Raw genomic sequence first — 19,592 nt, forward strand, 5'->3', positions numbered from 1 at the left:
ATGCAAATTCAAAACAATTCAAAAGTGTTGATTAACAGATTGGCTTCATTTTACAGCGTGACAGCTGTCCAAATCACACTGTCAATGCAGCAAAAGCATACCTGGATAGTAAAACACACAATGGAACACAATCAGTCATGGATTGGCCTCCCCAGAGCTCAGACCTCAACATTATCGAGGCAGTGTGGAATCATCCTGACAGAGAACAGGATAAAAGACAGTCAATATCCAAAGAAGAGCTTTGAAAGTCCTTTAAGAAGCCTGGAGAACTATTCCTGAAGACTGAAAGGAAAATACAGGAAAGTTTACCTAAGAGTGTTCAGGCTGTGTTGAAGAATAAAGGTGGTCGTACTGAATACGGACTTTGAAGCTTGTTATAATTGTACTTACTCTTTTTTTACCTTTTTATACTATATTTCCAAGTTTGTTTGCTGAAGTTTAAACAAATTGCTTTGCATATTTCCCTATTTCTATATATTTGCTAGCAAAATATATAGAAAAGAGGGGCGGGTGAAGACATTTGCACAGCATTATAGGATGCTATAATTCGCAAATCATTTAAATAGCACACGATAACACATCAAATACAGGCAACAGAGTATTGTTATTACATTTTGAAAAATATATTCCTACTGTGTTACACATTGTAAGCATTCAGGACCTAAGGTGTCCAGTCCTAGAGTATGTGTTAGTTTGTCTGGATGTTTGTCGAGTGTTTTCTGTTCTTGCACGGTAGATTTATAACTTGGATCCGTCTGTGCAACAATGAAGTATAATCACTTTCAGTGGTGATTTTTTAATACTGCCCGAGAGCCTAAATAATATAAGCATTTAAGATTTATTTGACTATGTCCGTATTCTCTATTGCAGAAGATGCTATGGGCCAAAATACCAAGTTGATTTTTTTTAAACTGCATGTTTCCATTAGCCAGTTAAGATGAAACAGTCACCAGAAACAATGACTCACTCAACATGTTCCTTTGGCCGCTGGTATTTGTGGTTCGTTGAGTTCAGAGTCTCTCATTTACCTCTTTTATTGTAGGAAGTGGGAGTCTGACACAAGTCTCCATCTGATGCACTCAATGCTTGTTTTGTTTGTGATCAGGTGCGTCCGACAGACTGTCAGTACAGGGACTACAAGAGGAGTGGAGAGTCATTCTGGTCCAAACTGGAACCGGTGAAGTTGGACACAGCCAAACTGGAACACCTGTTTGAGTCAAAGTCAAAGGAAATACCAGTTACAAAGGTATGTAACTGTACGATACTGACTCCAAAAACTAGTTCTAGTAGTATCTAAGAGAAGTGCTGCGAGATTATCCATTTAATAACAATAATTAGAACTATTTCAAAATTTGCTTTTTATATAAATTATCAAATCTTTGTCAAGCAGTTAAAAGTTTTTGTCCATTATTCTTTTAACTTTGAAGGCAGATTTTTCACAGGTTAAACAAGGTCATGTGTGTCTTGATCCTGATCAAACGGTGCAGTTCTGGATCGGTTGTAATTCTCACAAAGCCTCAAAATAAGAAAAATATGATCTGCAAACAAGGGAAGATAAAGCCAGGCCTCTCGCACTTTGAACTCCTGATCCACTGCTACCATCATGTAATAAATTTTAGGGGTCATAATAATGACAATTTTCCTCTAATAAACAGTCTCCTCATATCATATGAGAATTTATTTGCTAATAGTCCTTAAATAGACTTCAAAGAAACTCACTTCAGTATTGCTGTAATTTGAGAACGGTGAGCTTCACTGACTCATTGACTTGTATCAGGCTCCTTTCACAAAGTTTTACCACCTCTTAACATAAATAGATGTGGACACATGGCATATTGACAGCTGAGGTAAACAGCGGACTGACAGCCTACACTCAGTACAGCAGCCACTGTAACTCTGATTATGCACTCGAATTAGGACAGGTAAAAAAACTGAATTCCTTTGACTGCAATCTACAGTGTACTGATACCTAGTGATGAGATTTTACACTCTTTAACTGGGCTGTTCAGTCTGTTCACTGTACCTCAAAATGATATCCTGAGCTTAAAGCTATTGGAAGGAAACATCAAACATATAAACTGTATTTACACAGTGCATACTTACAACAAGACACATGTTAATCCTCGTCTTGTTCTAATAAAAAAACAGTCACAAGTTTCTGTTTGGATGGCAAAAAGGTTTCGTGGTGTTTGTACAAACTCACATTGTGTTGTACTTAAATTCCTACACAGTATATTAACTTTTCCTTCATGCTGGGAGTGCAGCTCCACGTTGTTGAAATTTCACAGGAAGTATCGTAAAAGCTCCTGTCTGTGCTACACCAGCACTTCATTTCTGAGTCACTAAATATGAGGAGTTTCAGAGGGCAGCAGATGCCACTTCCCATCATACAGCTCCACAGGCCAGTTTAAGCTTCACCAGTGACACTAACAAGGTCTTTGCACCTACTCTGTTACACTGTAAACTGTTGACATGCTATGACTTCCTTCCTTTAATAGTTTATGATGGCGGTGAGGTTGATACCCCTACATTGACACTCACATAAATAAGAATGCACACACACACCTAGTATACTGCTAATCTGTCATGGTGTTTCCTGCTTCTACTGCCCATTTAGTTCCCACAGCTGCGATCAATGTAACCGGAGTGATGGGCCCTCTAATCCTTACAAGCCCATAAACCAGACCACACTGAGAAAAGAGACACAGAAAATACAAGAGGGAGCAAAACAGAGATCCAGCAGTGACCCCTCCCCCCCTCCCCCCGTCTGTATTTTTATGCTCCAGAAAACAGCGGCCGATGGCAAACGCCAAGAGATCATCGTTTTGGATTCCAAAAGGAGCAACGCCATCAATATTGGTCTGACAGTCCTGCCTCCACCTCGCACCATCAAGACAGCCATCCTCAACTTTGACGAGTATGCTCTCAACAAGGAGGGCATAGAGGTGAGAGATTCAAACAATGGGAAAAAAGAAAGGGAAAACAGATCACATCTGCACTTTGCTGTCCTCTCTAATCCCACAATTTCATTTTTTCCCTCACAGAAAATCCTGACGATGATCCCCACAGAGGAGGAGAAGCAGAAGATTCAGGAGGCTCAGCTGGCCAACCCTGATGTCCCGCTGGGCTCTGCAGAGCAGTTTCTCCTCACCCTGTCCTCCATCAGTGAGCTCTCTGCCAGACTCCAGCTCTGGGCCTTTAAAATGGACTACGAGGCAACGGAGAAGGTGAAACAACAAAAACCTTAAGAGTGTTAAGAAAAATGTACTTTCCATAATGGGAGGGAACCAACACCATCACTACATCCACATTTGAAATAATACTTAGCAAGTAAAAGTGGTTTCCTTAAAGCAGAAACAGACCACAGAGGTTTGCGCAAATGTGCTCAGCATGTGTGCTTATTGTGTGTACTCTTTAAACCCGTGTCACCAAGTATCAACATCCTTTTAGTACAAAGAACATCCGCAAAGCATCAACATAGTTACATCATGACAAAATATGCACGCTTATTAGCGGCACCTCGTCTTCTTCTGGCACGGCGTCGTGTTTTATTCGAGCGAAGAATGCATCCAGGAGGAGAAGTTCAAAGCCAAAGCCTGGAGTATGAGAAACATGCTGCCCCTCTGTTACCGCCCTGTAAATTTTACAGCATCCAGCGGGATGTTGTTGTCTTTAATCTCCATGTAAGGCACGGTTCTCCCCACCGCATATTCGGCAGAGCCGTGTTCCCGGCTCCGCTCTGGAAGTGGAAGCTTTAATGGAGGGAAGCATAGCATGCAGGCACACAAACACATGCACTCAAGAGAACCGGCTGCACAGAAACAAGAGGTCGACTTAATCAGAAACATGTTTTGTGCTGAAGTTTGACCGAAGCAGCAACCTCTGTGGCAACCTCTCGCGACCTTAAACAAGAGCAGATGATTTTAGGTGGTAGACAACATGCACCTGTTCGCTGTTTATTTAATGGCAGACTAATGAAACACATGTCTTTGGGAGTCTTAATTAACTTGTATAACAGTTTGTTTGTTTGTGTGTGTGTGTGTGTGTGTGTGTGTGTGTGTGTGTGTGTGTGTGTGTGTGTGTGTGTGTGTGTGTGTGTGTGTGTGTGTGTGTGTTTTCCTACTAGGAAGTAGCAGAGCCACTGCAGGATCTGAAGGAGGGTATGGATCAGCTGGAGAAGAACAAAACTATCCGCTACGTCCTCTCTACGCTGCTCTCCATCGGAAACTTCCTCAACAGCACCAATGTGAGTCACGACTATTACATCAGATTACTGGGAGACAAGTCAGTAGAATCTGAGTTTGTTTCTCAAAATAAACACAACATTCCTGTTCCAGGCTAAAGGCTTCGAGCTGACCTATTTGGAGAAGGTTCCAGAAGTGAAGGACACAGTCCATAAGCAGTCACTGCTCCATCACGTTTGCTCTGTGGTGGTGGAAAACTTCCCTCAGAGCACCGACCTCTACTCCGAGATAGGAGCCATCACGCGCTCTGCAAAAGTATGCTCTGCATTCACTGCTAAACTATTCTGCATCTCTACACTGTAAAAGATCAAGAGTTACATTTCCTTGAATTTTGTCAAAATAAGTCCAAAAACCTAAAAAGATAAAAGATAATTTTTTTCCCCTGACTGAAGTTGGAAGCACCTCACGCCACAGTCAAATTATCAAACCGCAGCCAATAATCATTTAAATTTCCGAGTAGTATGGGAAAGGGACCTTACCTGTTAAACATGCAAACAAAAGCTGTTGAGGAAAAGTGTATCCCTGGTTAGTTGTTGGTTGAATGTGTGTGTGTGATCCCAGGGCCTTTTTGAAGGTTGAGACGTGGTTTTTGGTGTTGTTTAGGATGAATTATTAGACACACATTTTAAAAAAAAGTATGTGCAAGAGTAGTTGTCCTAAATATTTATAACAATTAAAAGTTTCACTTCTATCACCATGAAAGTTTTGAATGTGGTTGGATACTTTTAGGTGACCTTATAAATATCATGCACTTTGATTTATTAGCGCTTAAAATAAATTTATGTATGACCAGAGGATTTTGACCCACTGTAGATTAAACTGTAGATTTGCAATGGCCAGATCAAGGCAAGAGCCAGTGGCATATAGAATAGTGTCATCAGCATATAAATTCTACATTGCAGTTTTGAGTGGCAGAGATAAAATTGCTTATATGGAGAGTGAATAAAAGAGATCCAAGAATAGATCCCTGTGGAACACCTATATAAATGGTAAGTGGACTTTAAAATGGACCTGAAACCATTAGAGGGGTTGTTCATCCAGACAACTGAGAATCATTTTTGAAATAAAATTCAATATAGGCCGAGGACATAAAGATGAACACACATATAGACATTCTTTAAATCTTTAGTATCATTTTACAGAAATCTTGTAAATGGGCACTAACATCGGCATAACTTTGTGCTGAACATTGGGGGGGTCAAGATCTCTGTCTAAATAAGTAAATAAATCTGGGTAAATTCCCAGATGATTAAACATGCAACTATTTTGCTGGTAATAACTGAAATGAGTAAAGAAAATCAACAGCCTATTTATGCAAGATAATTCATAATTTTACTGGGGGGTTATATTGGTTGGGTCTGATTATTGGGGGGGCCATAACCCCCCTAACCCCCCTGGAAATTACGCCCCTGGGCACTAAGATATCCTGTGTTTGAGTAATGTGAATTGGATTGTATAAACGTTTTTTTCAACAGGTGGATTTTGACCAGCTGCAGGAGAACTTGTGTCAAATGGAGCGGCGCTGCAAAGCCTCGTGGGACCACCTGAAGGTGATTGCCAAGCACGAGATGAAGCCCCAGTTGAAGCAGAAGATGTCCGACTTCCTCAAAGACTGCGCAGAGCGAATCATCATCCTTAAGATTGTTCACCGCAGGATCATCAACAGGTAGCTCGTCTCACAGTTTGAATCATTTATTATTGATGTTTACCACAAAAAAAACTAAACAAAACTAATTAGTCTACTAAAACCAACACTATGCTGTGTGAATGAGGAAATCTGTGTAGTGCAACATATAAAACAGGAGGTAGGAAGAGTTGCCATCACCCTCATCTTCTTCCTTTCAGGTTCCACTCCTTCCTGCTGTTCCTTGGTCACCCGGCCTACAGTGTGAGAGAGATCAGCGTCCACAGGTTCAGTAAAATCCTCAGCGAGTTTGCGCTGGAGTACCGGACCACCCGAGAGCGTGTGCTGCAGCAGAAACAGAAACGAGCCGACCATCGCGAGCGCAACAAGACCCGAGGAAAGATGATCATGGACGTAAACACTCCTGTGAGTATTTCTCTCTCTCAAACACACACGCGCGCGCACACACACGCACGCACACACACACACTTCCAACCCCTTTTTGTTCTTGTTTTCTTCTTCAATCTGAAGTGCTGCTTTTTCACCTTTCTCGCTTCTTTCTATTCTTTTCGCAACTATTCTTTGACTTTCACTCTTTATTTCTCCCATAGTCTGATGATGAAGAGGAGCGTGAGGTATCACCTGTCTGTGTGTTTGTGTGCATGAATCCACTAACTGCATCTAAACGACTTTAACATCTGAGTGGTTGAATCAGTCAAAGGCACCAGGCACTGTACTGTTTGCAGTTGGATGTTTTTCTTGGTGCTTCCACTTTGCCGTGTTAAAGTTCAGAATACTCAGCTGCTAAATTCTGATCCTCTTTGATTCCGTCTCACTCCAACAGTGTGGTCGGAGTAGCGCAGGGAGCAACAACAGCGCCCCCAGTGGGGGTCAGGAAATTGAGCAGCCTCAGGGTTTGGAGCATGCAGAGGATGCTGCAGAGCACGAGCACATGAAAGCGGTGCTGAGAACCAGCCTCAGTGGCAGTGACAAGGAGGGCAGCGGCGTGCCGGGACTGCGGACACGGACCAGGTCACGGCCTGGACGAGGAGGTGGGGAAGGGAGAAAGAAGATTTCTGGAGTTGGGTCACTCGAAAGGATTTCCCTAATAAAGATTTTCTCACCTGTTTATGCAGGACGCAGCATGCAGGCATGGACTCCGCCTGTGGAGGACACTCAGATCTGTGGAGATGATGCCGCAGACGAAATCATGGAGCGCATAGTGAGGTCAGCCACTCAGGGTCCAGGAACCAGAACCCAGCCCAGAGAGAGGAGGAGATCCAGGGCCAACCGCAAATCATGTACGAGCTCACCTCTGTCCCAACTGCGCATGTCACGCTAATTTAAGTTCTGAATATGCCAGATTTTCAAACGGAAAGCATGACCATGAAAATGTATCTAATCTAAGAAGCTGACTGCATAGTGGATGATGAGTAACACCTCCAAGAAGACATGAGGAAACAAGCATAAGACAAAATATGTGAAATATAGTTTGAGATTTTGCAAAAAAGAAAAAAAAAACACTTCAAAACCATGACACTGCTTTCATATAAATATAAAGCTAAATACAACAATCAGATTAGCTGAAAGCGAAGGGAAATTAAGCACCTTAAAGTCACTACAGGCAAAACATAATTGTTTCTACATGAGGTAGAGTACAGTTTGTAGACTTTATATAAAAGATGGACTCTATACAGCTCCTTAAATGACACCCTGTGGTTATTAAAGTCCTGCTGCTGAAACCACAAGCAGGGTGTTTTTGCTGTCTGTCTTATCTTTCTAAAACCAAACATTACCTACCTGGTGCCTGGTGGGTCTAACATGAAACCGAGTGACACACACACACACATATATAGTTATTTTTTGCTTCCAAAACATGTTTTATTTCATACTAGTAAATGTCTGCTTAGATGTATATTTTACTATTTTATTTGTTGGAAATTTCAGAAAGTTGTTGCATATTTAATGAGAGTATATTTCATTCGCTCATTCGGAGCGGATCAAGGAGTCTAACCCATGCTTGAGTCAAAGGCTCTCATAAACCCCCCAGCTGCTCCACTCTGCATGCCAAATATACTTGGGAAAGATACTAACCACACGTTTCTCCCCAATGTCTCCATTAAATGTGAGATGGGAGAGAAAAGTACTTGTGTGAGTGAATGAGGCGAGTTGTATAAAGCACTTTTAGTGCTCAGATTGAGTAGAAGATATTTTTTCCACATACTCTGAGCCAGAAATCATTACTTCAGCAGCTTTTACATATACCAGACTTTCCAGCTCAGTTCCTGTGTGTTGGAACCTTTCAGATCCTGATTTTTTTCTAGCAGCACATTGATAGGAAATAAAGTCATAAAACGTAATATTCAGAATCCTCCGTGTGTAAACAGTTTATTTTTTCTATTAGTCAACAAAGTGAAATCTGGCTTTATCTCATACTTAGACATCTGTTTGCAAATACCGAGGTGGTAATTTAGATGGCTAGGGGCTCATCTGCATGTTTAAACGCGCAATTTCAAAAAACCTATTCACATCAAAAAATAGATTCCTAATGTAAGCACTCAACTGCATACGTTTAATGGTTATTTATGGCCTCTTAATTACATGTTCACCATTAATTTCTCTGTTTAAAACCAAGTAAATATGACTGTTATTTGTTGATTCTTACCAAAGCCAAGATATGGATTGTAATAAACCCCATGCAGAGCAGCTGTAAGTCTCAGCAAGTTAATTACAGTATATTATAAATCCTGGAACATGCATTCAGTTAGTAGTTAGTATGTAGTGCAGAACTGGAGAACATGAAAACATCACACGACTGCACGGTGACTCTCCGCGTCTTCTCTTCACAGTGAGGCGGACGCTGAAAAACGGCCTGACGCCAGAAGAAGCTCTCGCTTTAGGGCTAACTGATTCCCCAGAGCCACAGATGTGATCATCCACCTCTCGCCGTGAAAACTCAGCTTCAGATGTCTGTGTGAAATCTCTGTCAGCCTTTGCCCCTTTAGGTTTTTCCCAGCGGCTCTTTCTGCCTGATGTTTCTGAGTGAAGAGGCGGCATTACGACATTTTCACCTTCCAGAAGAAACAGTGGAGGTAACGAGGGAATGCTTCTCATAAGGACTGATTCTGTTCAGTTAGGCAAGGAAAAGGAAAATGTATTCAAGTGACGCTGCCTCTACACTGAATTATTTATTTATCTGAAAAGGATTTGAATGCTGGGATGATTTTCGCTTGTGAGTGTCAGCAGCTGTGACGTCGCCGGTTTTGGGTTTTGTTTTTAAATTTCATTTGTTTAAACTGTGAATTTTAGTTGTGAAGTTTGCTGGGCTGAGGATGAATTTGAATTTGTTCCCAGGAGAAAAAACAAAGATTATCAGTAAGAGCATCTACACATCTGAAAAGTAATGAGCATGGCTGTGCTTTTGTAGGGACGCGAAAGGTTATCAAGCTGATGAGTGCCTTTCACTTCAAAGGGGCGATGCTGTACCTTCGTTCTCTCTTCGTTAACGTATTCACGTCCTAAATTTCACTTCCTAAGGCATGGTTCTCATGAGTATTACTGTTGAAAATCTTCTCTGTTTTGTTTGGTTTTTGTTTTTTTCAGTATTTATTTGCAAAGCTCTGACGTCTTGCACCTTAAATAACATTAAAGTGGACCCATTGTGCTCATTTCCCACTCCATATTTTTAGTTTTTTGGCTCCGCTAGTTTAAAAGGAATCCTCTTTAATCTTAACACAAGCTGTTTTAACTCCCTCCCCCGCCCTTTAAGCCAACTCTTTTCTGATTGGCTTTCTCTTAAAAACAGAAGATTTGATCGTATTAGCGATATCCGCTCTCATCGATCATACAGAGCCATGAGTAGGAAAGAAAAAAGGCTCAGTTTGAAGTGTGTGGCTCACGGGGTTACTGCATATATGCTGACCCGCTTACTTGAAACTGCATACGCCAGTGTAACAGTGCATATTTGCCACAAAACGAGGAAGAGCATAATAAGTCCACTTTAATAGTCTCGTGCTGAAATGAACGACTGATTGAAAACACAAAAAATAGTTTTTATCTCAGAGGAACTGTTTGTAAAGTGTAAAAAGAAAAAAAAAGATATGGACTTTTTTTAAAAAAACAAAACAAAAACATTTTAATAATCTATTTTGAAGAACATGCAGACAGTTCTGCATGATATGTGTAAATGCCCTTGTCAGCTGCCAGGTCCTAAATACTGTAAACTCTACAGTGTGCATGTTTAGTGCATTTCACATTGTGTATTATTTTTGTAATTGCTGTAGAAACTTGTATTATAGTCTGAGACAAAGGATCAATTGTGGCTTGTTTTTTCTTTCTGTGAATTGAAGAAATGTGTTGCTCCCTGCTAAGAGAGAGAGAGAGAGAAACAGAGAGAGAGGAGCATTATCTGGACGTTTGATTTGAGCTCTGTGGTCACACTCTGTCACGTACCAACTTGAACAGTCTAGACGCAAGAAACTGGGAAACACCACTGCATGAATGCCATGTAGTGAGCTGAACGTTCTTATAAACACTTTCACTTGAAATGCCGTGTATACACATTCTGCAATAAAAAAATAAAAACCATAGAGTGCAAATGTGGAGCTGCGTGTCATTCCTTCCCCCAGCGTTCACCTCAGTGATTGTGAGCCACGTGGTGTGGTTCTACCTGATAACCTTTGGAATAATCAGGTGCCGTAAAATGTGCTGCTGCTGCTGCTGCTGCTGCTCGCTTTACGGTGTTTGTCCAGTTTGTGCAGCTCTGCATTCATTCATGGTTTTGTTAATCAGTGCTCAGCGCTGCGTCTTTGGTCCCTGCGTCCATGGCAAAGTTAATGAGTCTGCTGTGGGGGGCTGGATCACCACCCTGCTGGCGTGTTATGATCACTCTGGAGGAGAAGAAGCTGCAGGGTTACAAACGCAAACTGCTGTCCTTTGAGAAAGGAGAGCACAAATCTCAGGAAGTCTTGGAAGTCAACCCAAGAGGACAGGTAGGTGCACCACACCCATAATGATCACAACAAAGTGTACAACCATGACAATAGAGAACGCCTGGTAAGAGTCATAACAGCCTTTAAAAAAAAAAAAAAAGCGTATTATAGTTATTTTAACACATATCAACAGGGGTAGCGTCTGGATAGAAGACCAGTCTCTTACTGACAGAGATGAAGGCACAATGTGGAGCAGCTAACACATAGACTGTATGGAAAAGATGTCTGTAGAGTCCCTGTTCAGGTGTGTCTGAAAGCTTGTTTTTCAAACTATAGGTACAACACACAAACAGAGGCATCTGGTAATTCATCCTAAGTAACGTGCTAACAAAAGTACTAGAATTTCAAATGCTTCAAAAGGCACTAACAGCACAGATACAAGGTGCACTACACAATGAGCCTGACGTCTTCTGCCAATTTCTTTCTGTCAGCTCCCCGCGTTCAAGCATGGAGACATCATACTGAATGAGTCCTGTGCAACATGCTTATACCTCGAGGTAAACAGCAAAAAGTAAATACTTTGAATATTTTAATTAATTACTTGAATTTATTGTATTTATTATTTGTTTAGCTTTAGTACACTGGTTTGATTATTGTTTTCTCACCGTTGAAACAGAATCAGTTTAAGTCTCAGGGCATCAAGCTGATTCCTGACAGTGCTGAGGACCAAGCCGCGATGTACCAACGCATGATGGAGGGCCTCGCCCTCACTGATAAACTCAGTAAGTTACACTTTCACAAGTCTGAGCACTGAGTTACTGAGGGGACAGAAGCCATGAAGACAGTCACACATTAATGTGTGTTCTGCTTCAGATTCAGTTATCTACTACGACTGCTCCGTCCCTGAAGAGGAGAGGCACGACTCTGCTGTAAAGAGAAACAAAGAGGCTCTGACTGCTGAACTCAAACTGTGGGAGGGTTACCTGGAGAATGTACGAACAATACGCACACACTTGTGTACACTTGCAGGCACTCACACACTGTGTTGACAGTACTGCGTCTTTCACTTCTCCATCTAGGTGGCTGCTGGCTCATACCTAGCAGGGGCCTTCTCCCTAGCCGATGTGATCGTCTTTCCAAGCATCGCTTGTGCGTTTCGTTTCGGGTGGGTGTCTAAGCAGTTGATTTGTGTGAAGCTGCAGTCCAATCAGCTTTTTCCAGTAACATGATGTGTATTCTCTTTAGGTTGTCTGTGGGGCGTTATCCTAAATTGGCCAAATATTACAGCCTGCTGAAGAACAGAGCCAGCATTAAAACCACGTGGCCCCCACACTGGGTGGCCAGTCCACAGGGTTATGACATCCTGAAGGACCTCTGAAACACAAAGAATCCTCCCTTTCTCATTTTAGAGAATTCCTGTAAGTCTGTGAAATAAAAACATTAAAAAAAAATTTAAACAGCTTGCTTACTGTACTGTAATTTTTCACAAGTTTTTGTTTTTATTCTTAAAACTTGACCAGAGCAGCAACAAATCACCTTATAGGTAAAGCTTTGTTAAAGCACTTTGGTTTTGGGTCCTTGTCCCATGTAGTGAGTGGCAATATGACCTTTTTGTAGTGTGAGGAGAAAGTTTTCCATCATGTTGGGCGGTTTTCAGAGTCACCTCCTCCATTCACACGTAGGATCCTAGAAGGGTCATTTCTAGGATGACTTTGTTCCCTTTATATGCTCCAATTAAGATCAATTTTCAAAGAATATGGAATTTCATTTCACTGTTATGCTGATGATTTAGTGATCTATCTCCCTCTCAAATAAATAAATGAATGCAGTGAATTTTGAACCTGAATGAGCATAAAACACAAGTGGTAGTATTCGGGCCTCCTACTCGAAAGGTGAAAACTTCATGTTTGATAAACAAATAAAAGCTGTTGTTAGAGCTAGCTTCTTCAAACTGAGGTTCTGAGGCTCTGCTTTGTTTTTGGGGGGTTTTGCTCATGAGACCATATTCCCCCTGCTTTGGCTTCTTTTGTTGTGTTTAAGAAGTGATTTTAAAATCAACCTTCTTGATCTTTTAACTACACACTCTCCCAAAATATCACTGAGGTCAGCTGACCAGATGCTTCTGCATATATCTGAGATCGGGCCTTTGCTGTAGCTGCCACTGACCTTTGGACCTGCTTGCTGCTTCACATCAGAACCTGACCATTGTCTTCAAAACCCACTTAAAACATATTTTTTATTCCTTGGCTTTTTCTCTGAGTCTTAACATTCGTTATTTGTCTGTATTGTGTTTTTTTTATTGCTTTTACTGGCTTATTATTTTATTTTTACATCACTGAGGCTGATGCTTGTTGTTTATATATTTGCTTACAAATAAAATGACTTAATGTTCGGGAACAGAATTAAGTTTTATTGCAATAAATATTAACACAGCTTCCATCAGTTATTCTTCATAAAAACAGCTTGTTTATTTCAGGTCAGTCACCTTTCTAATTATGCTAAAATACTATATAATACTATATTGTATTGGGATAGAGGCAGAGCATATGTGAATATTTGGAGGAGGAAGTGTACAATGTACATCTTGTCATCGACTACACAAAGTGCAGAAGGTACACAAACAAACATTTTATTTTTTTTTATTATTTCATTTTATTTATTTCAACAAATCATTCATTGGTGACTATCAAAAATATAAATGAGGCAAACTGATAGAAGATGATAGAGTTGTAATCTCTTTTTCCAGCCAGTAGATGGCAATCACGCTCTTATAAAAGCTTGACATCCCCTCCCACAAACCATAAGAAAAGCAAGTTGAGTATTTTTCCTCTGGGCATTTGCTTTCTGCGTCCAGTTAAGTGACCGTCCAAACTGTGAATCTCAAGTTAAAACCATGGCCAAGGACATGACTCTGCTGTGGGCGACCGGCTCTTGTCCCTGCTGGAGGGTGATGATCGCTCTGGAGGAGAAGAACCTGCAGGGCTACAACCAAAAACTGCTGTCCTTCGATAAAATGGAGCACAAGTCCCAACAAGTGTTAGATATAAACCCCAGGGGACAGGTAGGGACGATCTTTTATCAAATCACCCCTTATAACTAACACAACACTTGACTTTGCACCATAATATTATATAATAGCCTCACGTTAACGTCACGGTCATAAACACTGATATCTGCGCTGTTGCTCTGCAGGACGGTTAACGGATAAAGAGTTGCAGTAATGGCGGCAAATAGTGTCAACTCTGATTAATGCTTTTACAAAATCATAAAAACTGAACGTTTCATTTAGCGTATATTCCTTTACTCAAGGAGATTTTTTTTCTTCAAGGAAGACGCTTCAGGACACGCCCTGCTGCACCTGATTGGATGAGCATTTCTCGTGAGCTGACACGTGCTCGAATAAATATGGGCTGTCGAAATGAGCACGCGAGTTTGCAGCCGTGTTTCGAACTGCACCAACATGGCGGCTCGTTTACATTAGAGAAAACTTAACGGAAATGTGTTTATGAAAGCATCTGAGGCGAGAAATTCACCGTGTAGCTGTCTTCATTTATCATAAAAACAGACTAGTTTAAAATGTTTAAATGCATATTAAAGCTTTAAGATAACCAGTTTGAACTTGACTAGCATATACTAGCATATTTTCATCAGACTTTTAAGTGCATCTTATTGAGTTTATTTATTAGGGAACAGCACAAAAGCAGGACAGTGTTAAATAAAATGTACAAATGAGGGGTTGTATCGTTGAATATGGGCTCTTGAATATAACCTGCAGCTGACTAAGTTTAGTAAAATAAGCAGTTTAATTTAAATCTTTCTTTACACTTTCCAAATCTCAGACTGGAAACTCAGTGTTTGACCATAAATACTGGAAACACTGCAGAGTGTTATTTTATCCCAGTAAAGTTTTGTTAAAATAAGTAATCAATTTAAAAAAAATCGTATTTGTTTGATAAACAAAAGGTTAATCTAATTAACACCCAGTAGCCTTAGCATTAAAACCTGTTATACAGTACCTAATGACAGTTTTCTTGCTGACACTATTATAATTTCTTTTTCAGATTCCCACTTTCAAACATGGAGACAATGTCATCAATGAATCTTACGCAGTCTGTTTTTACCTGGAGGTGAGAACATCATTTTGACAAAATATTCACTCACACTGAATGCAACATCACAAAATGTGCCCCAGTTAAATGTGTGTCTTTTCCTAATGTCTGGCAGAGCCAGTTTAAATCCCAGGGAACCAAACTGATCCCAGATGGCCCAGCAGAACGAGCTCTGATGTACCAGCGCATATTTGAGGGTCTCACATTCTACGAGAAACTCAGTAAGTATTATCTGTATTTTCAAATCCTGATATCCGCTTTTATAAATTATTCCTCTGAGCCTCAATTCTCTCAAGGAACTTAGGAATGCTGCAAAATGTATATCTCAAATTTTAAAGGAACCATTTTTAATCAGAGTATTGCATAAAGTCAGTTACACTTGTGGGATATTGATCAGGTCAGTTTAGTAGCAGAGGGTTGCATGAGGCGATACCTGGACTCTAGAGGTAGTCCAACTCCTCCAGGATACAAACCATTGACAGAAGGTTTGCTGTGTCTCCCAGCACAGTCTCAAGAGCATGGAGGAGATTCCAGGAGACAGGAAGTTACTGTAGGAGGCCTATACAGGGCTGTAGATGGTCCTTAACCCATCAACAGGACCAGTATCTGCTCCTTTGTGCAAGAAGGAACAGGGTGAACGCTGCCAGAGCTTGAATATGACCTCCAGCAGGACACTGGCGTGAATCTCTGACTAAACAATCAGAAACTGACTTCATGAGGGTGGCCCCTGTGCTCACTGCCCGACATCGTGGAGCCAGATTTGTTTTTGCCATAGACTAGCAGAATTGGCAGGTTCATCACTGGTGCTCTGTGCTTTTCACAGATGGGAGCAGGTTCACCCTGAGCACGTGTAACAGACTTGGAAAGGGTCTAGAGAAGCCGCAGAGAACGTTATGCTCTCTGTAACATCATTCAGAATGACTGGTCTGGGACGACATATCCATGGAGGGACACACAGACCTCTACAGGCTAGGCAACAGCACCCTGACTGCTACTGGGTATCAGGATGAAATCATTGGACCCATTCTCAGCCTCTACGCTGGTGCAGTGGGTTCTTGGTTCCTTCCGCACAGCAGTGCCCGGTCTCATATGATGAGAGTATGCAGGGAGTTCATGGAGGATGAAGGAATTGATACATCAGCTTGCCCTCACACTCATCTGACCTAAATCCAATTCAGCACCTCTGCACACCATTTTGAGTTGCTTGAATTACATAATCCTCCCTATCAGTGTAGATATCAAGCATGGTTTTTTCCCATTTCCTGATTTATCACTAAGTGCTGATATTATTGGAATATGTTAAAATCAAGTGTGCACAACAATCTTTTGTTACACAAACAGCACTAGAAACAGTGCTGTATCCGTGATGTGAAACAGTCTAAATGTAATTATTATGATCTCTGTCGGCTGACTGAAATATTTTTGTCCTACGGCGGCCACCATATGGACAATTATGCACTTGAATTGGGAGGGGTAGGAAAACAGTTTTCAGTTGACTGCAATCGGACATCTAGTGGTAACATTTTGCATCTGTAATGCTAATATTTTACGTATAATGTTTTGTTTTTCAGGTGCAGTTGTCTACTATGAGTGGTATGTCCCTGAAGGTGAGAGACATGAGTCGGCTCTGAAGAGAAACAAAGAAGCTCTGGTCACTGAACTCAAACTCTGGGAGGGTTACTTGCAGAAGGTATGTGCATGAACACACAAACTGAGACAGACTTGGCCTGCTTTGATTTGTTCCAACTGCGGTTTTTTTTTTTTTTCTCAAGCTGGGCTCAGGCTCTTACCTGGCAGGACCGTCTTTCACGCTAGCAGACGTGGTCATCTTTCCAACAGTTGGTGCACTCTTTGGGTTTGGGTAAGCACGCAGAGGCTGTTTGTATTTCCATGTGGTCTCATCAGTAAAATGAAGGATGATCTGTAGACACGGGACTTGAAAGTCTTCTTACTCTGATTCGTAGGTTGTCTCCAGAGCGTTATCCTAAACTGGGAGAGTACTACAATCTGCTGAAGGAGAGACCCAGTGTCAAAGCCAGCTGGCCTCCTCATTGGTGGGAGAACCCCAAGGACCAAGATACAGTGAAAGACGCACTGAAAGACATTTGATATTCATACACAGATGTAAACATGATGCTGCATAATGACAGAGCAGCTTTTGTTGCCCTTATGCATTCTGTGTATATCTAACAGCAGTTTCTGGTTACTCATACATGTTCAGCTTTGTCTAATAGCAGAATAACTCAGTCACACTATCGTAAAGTAAAGAACTAGTTTTCTCTGCTCAAAGCTAGCTCAAATTCTTTGTGTTTCCATGACTTTGCATAGAGCCGTTAGTTCAATATTGCATCCTTTCCACAACTTTGCATCTTTTTCCAGATAATTAAAAAAAAAGTGCATTAGCTTTGTAGACATGATTTCTTTTGTATGTTTGTGCACTGATTCAAGATTTGCACATTTGTAACAAAAATCTTCTATTTGCAATACAGGTACAAAGTCACCTCATGTTTTATTCTTTGTTGGATCCATTTCCTGAGCTTTTTAGACATTTTCCTGAACTTGCTCTGTGTTAAACTACGAGTGGCCAAATCCAATCTGGCACATTCTTAAAAAGAAGGAATGCACAAAACGCCTGAAAACCACAGAAATGGTAAATGGTCTGTATTTATATAGCGCTTTTACTAGTCCCTAAGGACCCCAAAGCGCTTTACATATCTAGTCATCCACCCATTCACACACTGGTGATGGCAAGCTACGTTGTAGCCACAGCCACCCTGGGGCGCACTGACAGAGGCGAGGCTGCCGGACACTGGCGCCACCGGTCCCTCTGACCACCACCAGTAGGCAACGGGTGAAGTGTCTTGCCCAAGGACACAACAACCGAGACTGTCCAAGCCGGGGCTCGAACCAGCAACCTTCGAACTCCCAAGGCGAACTCCCAACTCTTGAGCCACGATCGCCCCATACCATCAGAAGACAAAGTGACGATGATGATTTGAATTCAGAATTCTTTGAACACGCCTACAGTACGGTTTGGGAAAGCTTAAAAGCATTCTTATTATATCATACTGTTCATATATTAGAAAACAGAAACAGAAACGTCTTTCTGAATTGATACACCTTATTTCGCAATTGGATGAGCAACACTCTACAACCCCCTCTCCAGAACTGTATAAACACAGACTAACATTACAAACAGAATTTAATTTAATCTCAACCCGGGAGTCAGAGTCTGATTCTCAAATCTAGAGGGAGATGGTATGAGCACGGACGAAAAGCATCTAAAATTTTAGCACATCAGCTTCGTAAATCAGAAGCAACTCGTATAATCCCTGAAATTAGGACTGAATCTGGACATGTCACCACTACACCACAAAAAATAAATGAGAGTTTCAGAATATTCTATTCCAGTCTCTATGATTCTGAATCTTTAAACACACCTGAACTGTTTGAGGCTTTTTTTGATGGAATGACAGTTCCGACTTTAACCTCGGCATTCAGAGACCAATTGGAGGAGCAAATTACAGTGGAAGAAATTAAATTAGCGATTAGCTCAATGCAGAATGGCAAATCTCCGGGTCCGGATGGGTATCCGGTTGAATTTTTCAAGACCTTTAAAGACAGTTTAGCACCTTTATTACGAGACATGTTCATTGAGTCATTTGTTTCAAAATGTCTTCCCCAAACGCTTCGGCAAGCAACCATCTCACTCCTACTGAAGCCAAATAAGGATCCATTAGAGTGTTCATCATATCGTCCTATATCACTCTTAAATGTAGATTAAAAATACTGTCAAAAACACTTGCTCTCAGGCTAGAGCAATATCTACCATTGTTAATTTCTCCAGATCAGACAGGTTTTGTGAAGGGTAGGCATGGTTTTTTCAACCTGTGCAGGTTTTTAAACATATTACACACCAAGTCAACTACAACCCCTGAAATTGCCTTATTACTCGATGCTGAGAAGGCATTTGTCTGGGTGGAGTGGGATTATCTGTTTTATACTCTAAATAAATTTGGATTTGGCCCTAATTTCATTTCATGGATTCAGTTACTTTACTCCTCACCTATGGCACGTGTTAGAACAAATTCGTTATTCTCTTCTTATTTCCCACTTCTCCGTGGTACGAGACAAGGATGTCCCTTATCCCCTCTTCTTTTTGCATTATCAATTGAACCATTGGCGATTAAACTGCGAGCTGACAATTGCATTAAGGGCATCCTCAGAGGTGACCAGGAGCACAAAATATCCTTATATGCTGACGATCTCCTGCTGTATATGTCAGAGCCTTTGTGCTCTCTTCCCCGTGCTTTTGCCATTTTTGAATGTTTTGGTAATATTTCAGGTTACAAGTTGAACCTGCATAAAAGTGAACTTCTCTGTGTCAACTCTATAGCCAGGAAGATTTCATTTTCGGATTTTCAATTTAACGTTAAATCAGAGTATGTGACCTATTTGGGGGTTAAGGTTACCCACTCATACAAAGATCTTTATGAAAGAAACTTTGTCCCGCTGCTTAAGAATACTGAGACAGATCTTCAGAGATGGAATAATTTACCACTGGCATTAATTGGCCGCATCAATTCTATCAAAATGAACATACTACCCAAGTTCCTTTATTTATTTCAATGTATCCCATGCTACTTACCCAATAAGTATTTTATAACACTGAATAAGCATATCT

The 19,592-nt window shown here is 41.1% G+C and overlaps 3 protein-coding genes across 3 annotated transcripts; all 3 read left to right on the forward strand.

Annotated features, from left to right (window-relative positions):
* Window positions 1–1,105: 1,105 nt before the first annotated feature.
* Window positions 1,106–10,470, forward strand: LOC134622929 (FH1/FH2 domain-containing protein 3-like; the record flags this gene model as incomplete). The annotated part of the gene is made up of 10 exons (XM_063468211.1): window positions 1,106–1,246; window positions 2,787–2,945; window positions 3,045–3,227; window positions 4,127–4,246; window positions 4,338–4,499; window positions 5,720–5,910; window positions 6,090–6,294; window positions 6,713–6,920; window positions 7,005–7,169; window positions 8,718–10,470. Coding segments are annotated over 10 exons (1,617 nt in total), but the record flags the coding sequence as incomplete, so codon positions are not given.
* A 221-nt stretch (window positions 10,471–10,691) lies between these two features.
* LOC134622928 (glutathione S-transferase A-like) lies at window positions 10,692–12,277 on the forward strand. Its single transcript, XM_063468210.1, has 6 exons — window positions 10,692–10,859; window positions 11,291–11,356; window positions 11,476–11,581; window positions 11,673–11,791; window positions 11,879–11,964; window positions 12,045–12,277. Exons 1-6 carry the CDS (start codon window positions 10,692–10,694, stop codon window positions 12,175–12,177), a joined length of 678 nt encoding a protein of 225 aa, XP_063324280.1. The 3' UTR covers window positions 12,178–12,277.
* A 1,300-nt stretch (window positions 12,278–13,577) lies between these two features.
* On the forward strand, window positions 13,578–17,364 carry LOC135932362 (glutathione S-transferase A-like). Its single transcript, XM_065469795.1, has 6 exons — window positions 13,578–13,860; window positions 14,861–14,926; window positions 15,024–15,129; window positions 16,480–16,598; window positions 16,681–16,769; window positions 16,873–17,364. Exons 1-6 carry the CDS (start codon window positions 13,693–13,695, stop codon window positions 17,015–17,017), a joined length of 693 nt encoding a protein of 230 aa, XP_065325867.1. The 5' UTR covers window positions 13,578–13,692; the 3' UTR covers window positions 17,018–17,364.
* The last annotated feature ends 2,228 nt before the right edge of the window (window positions 17,365–19,592 follow it).

This window comes from Pelmatolapia mariae, unplaced genomic scaffold, assembly GCF_036321145.2.
Source record: "Pelmatolapia mariae isolate MD_Pm_ZW unplaced genomic scaffold, Pm_UMD_F_2 NODE_ptg000284l+_length_56696_cov_1, whole genome shotgun sequence".
In the NCBI taxonomy this organism is placed as follows: Eukaryota; Metazoa; Chordata; class Actinopteri; order Cichliformes; family Cichlidae; genus Pelmatolapia; species Pelmatolapia mariae.

What these genes read in the sequence shown, in the direction of transcription:
- LOC134622928 (XM_063468210.1), top strand. Translation starts at nt 10,692, where the DNA reads ATGGCAAAGTTAATGAGTCTGCTGTGGGGGGCTGGATCACCACCCTGC. An exon ending in AAGTCAACCCAAGAGGACAG is followed by an intron (nt 10,860 to 11,290) that starts GTAGGTGCACCA and finishes TCTTTCTGTCAG; the next exon opens with CTCCCCGCGTTCAAGCATGG. An exon ending in CGCCCTCACTGATAAACTCA is followed by an intron (nt 11,582 to 11,672) that starts GTAAGTTACACT and finishes GTTCTGCTTCAG; the next exon opens with ATTCAGTTATCTACTACGAC.
- LOC135932362 (XM_065469795.1), top strand. Translation starts at nt 13,693, where the DNA reads ATGGCCAAGGACATGACTCTGCTGTGGGCGACCGGCTCTTGTCCCTGC. An exon ending in CAGTCTGTTTTTACCTGGAG is followed by an intron (nt 14,927 to 15,023) that starts GTGAGAACATCA and finishes AATGTCTGGCAG; the next exon opens with AGCCAGTTTAAATCCCAGGG. An exon ending in GGTGCACTCTTTGGGTTTGG is followed by an intron (nt 16,770 to 16,872) that starts GTAAGCACGCAG and finishes TCTGATTCGTAG; the next exon opens with GTTGTCTCCAGAGCGTTATC.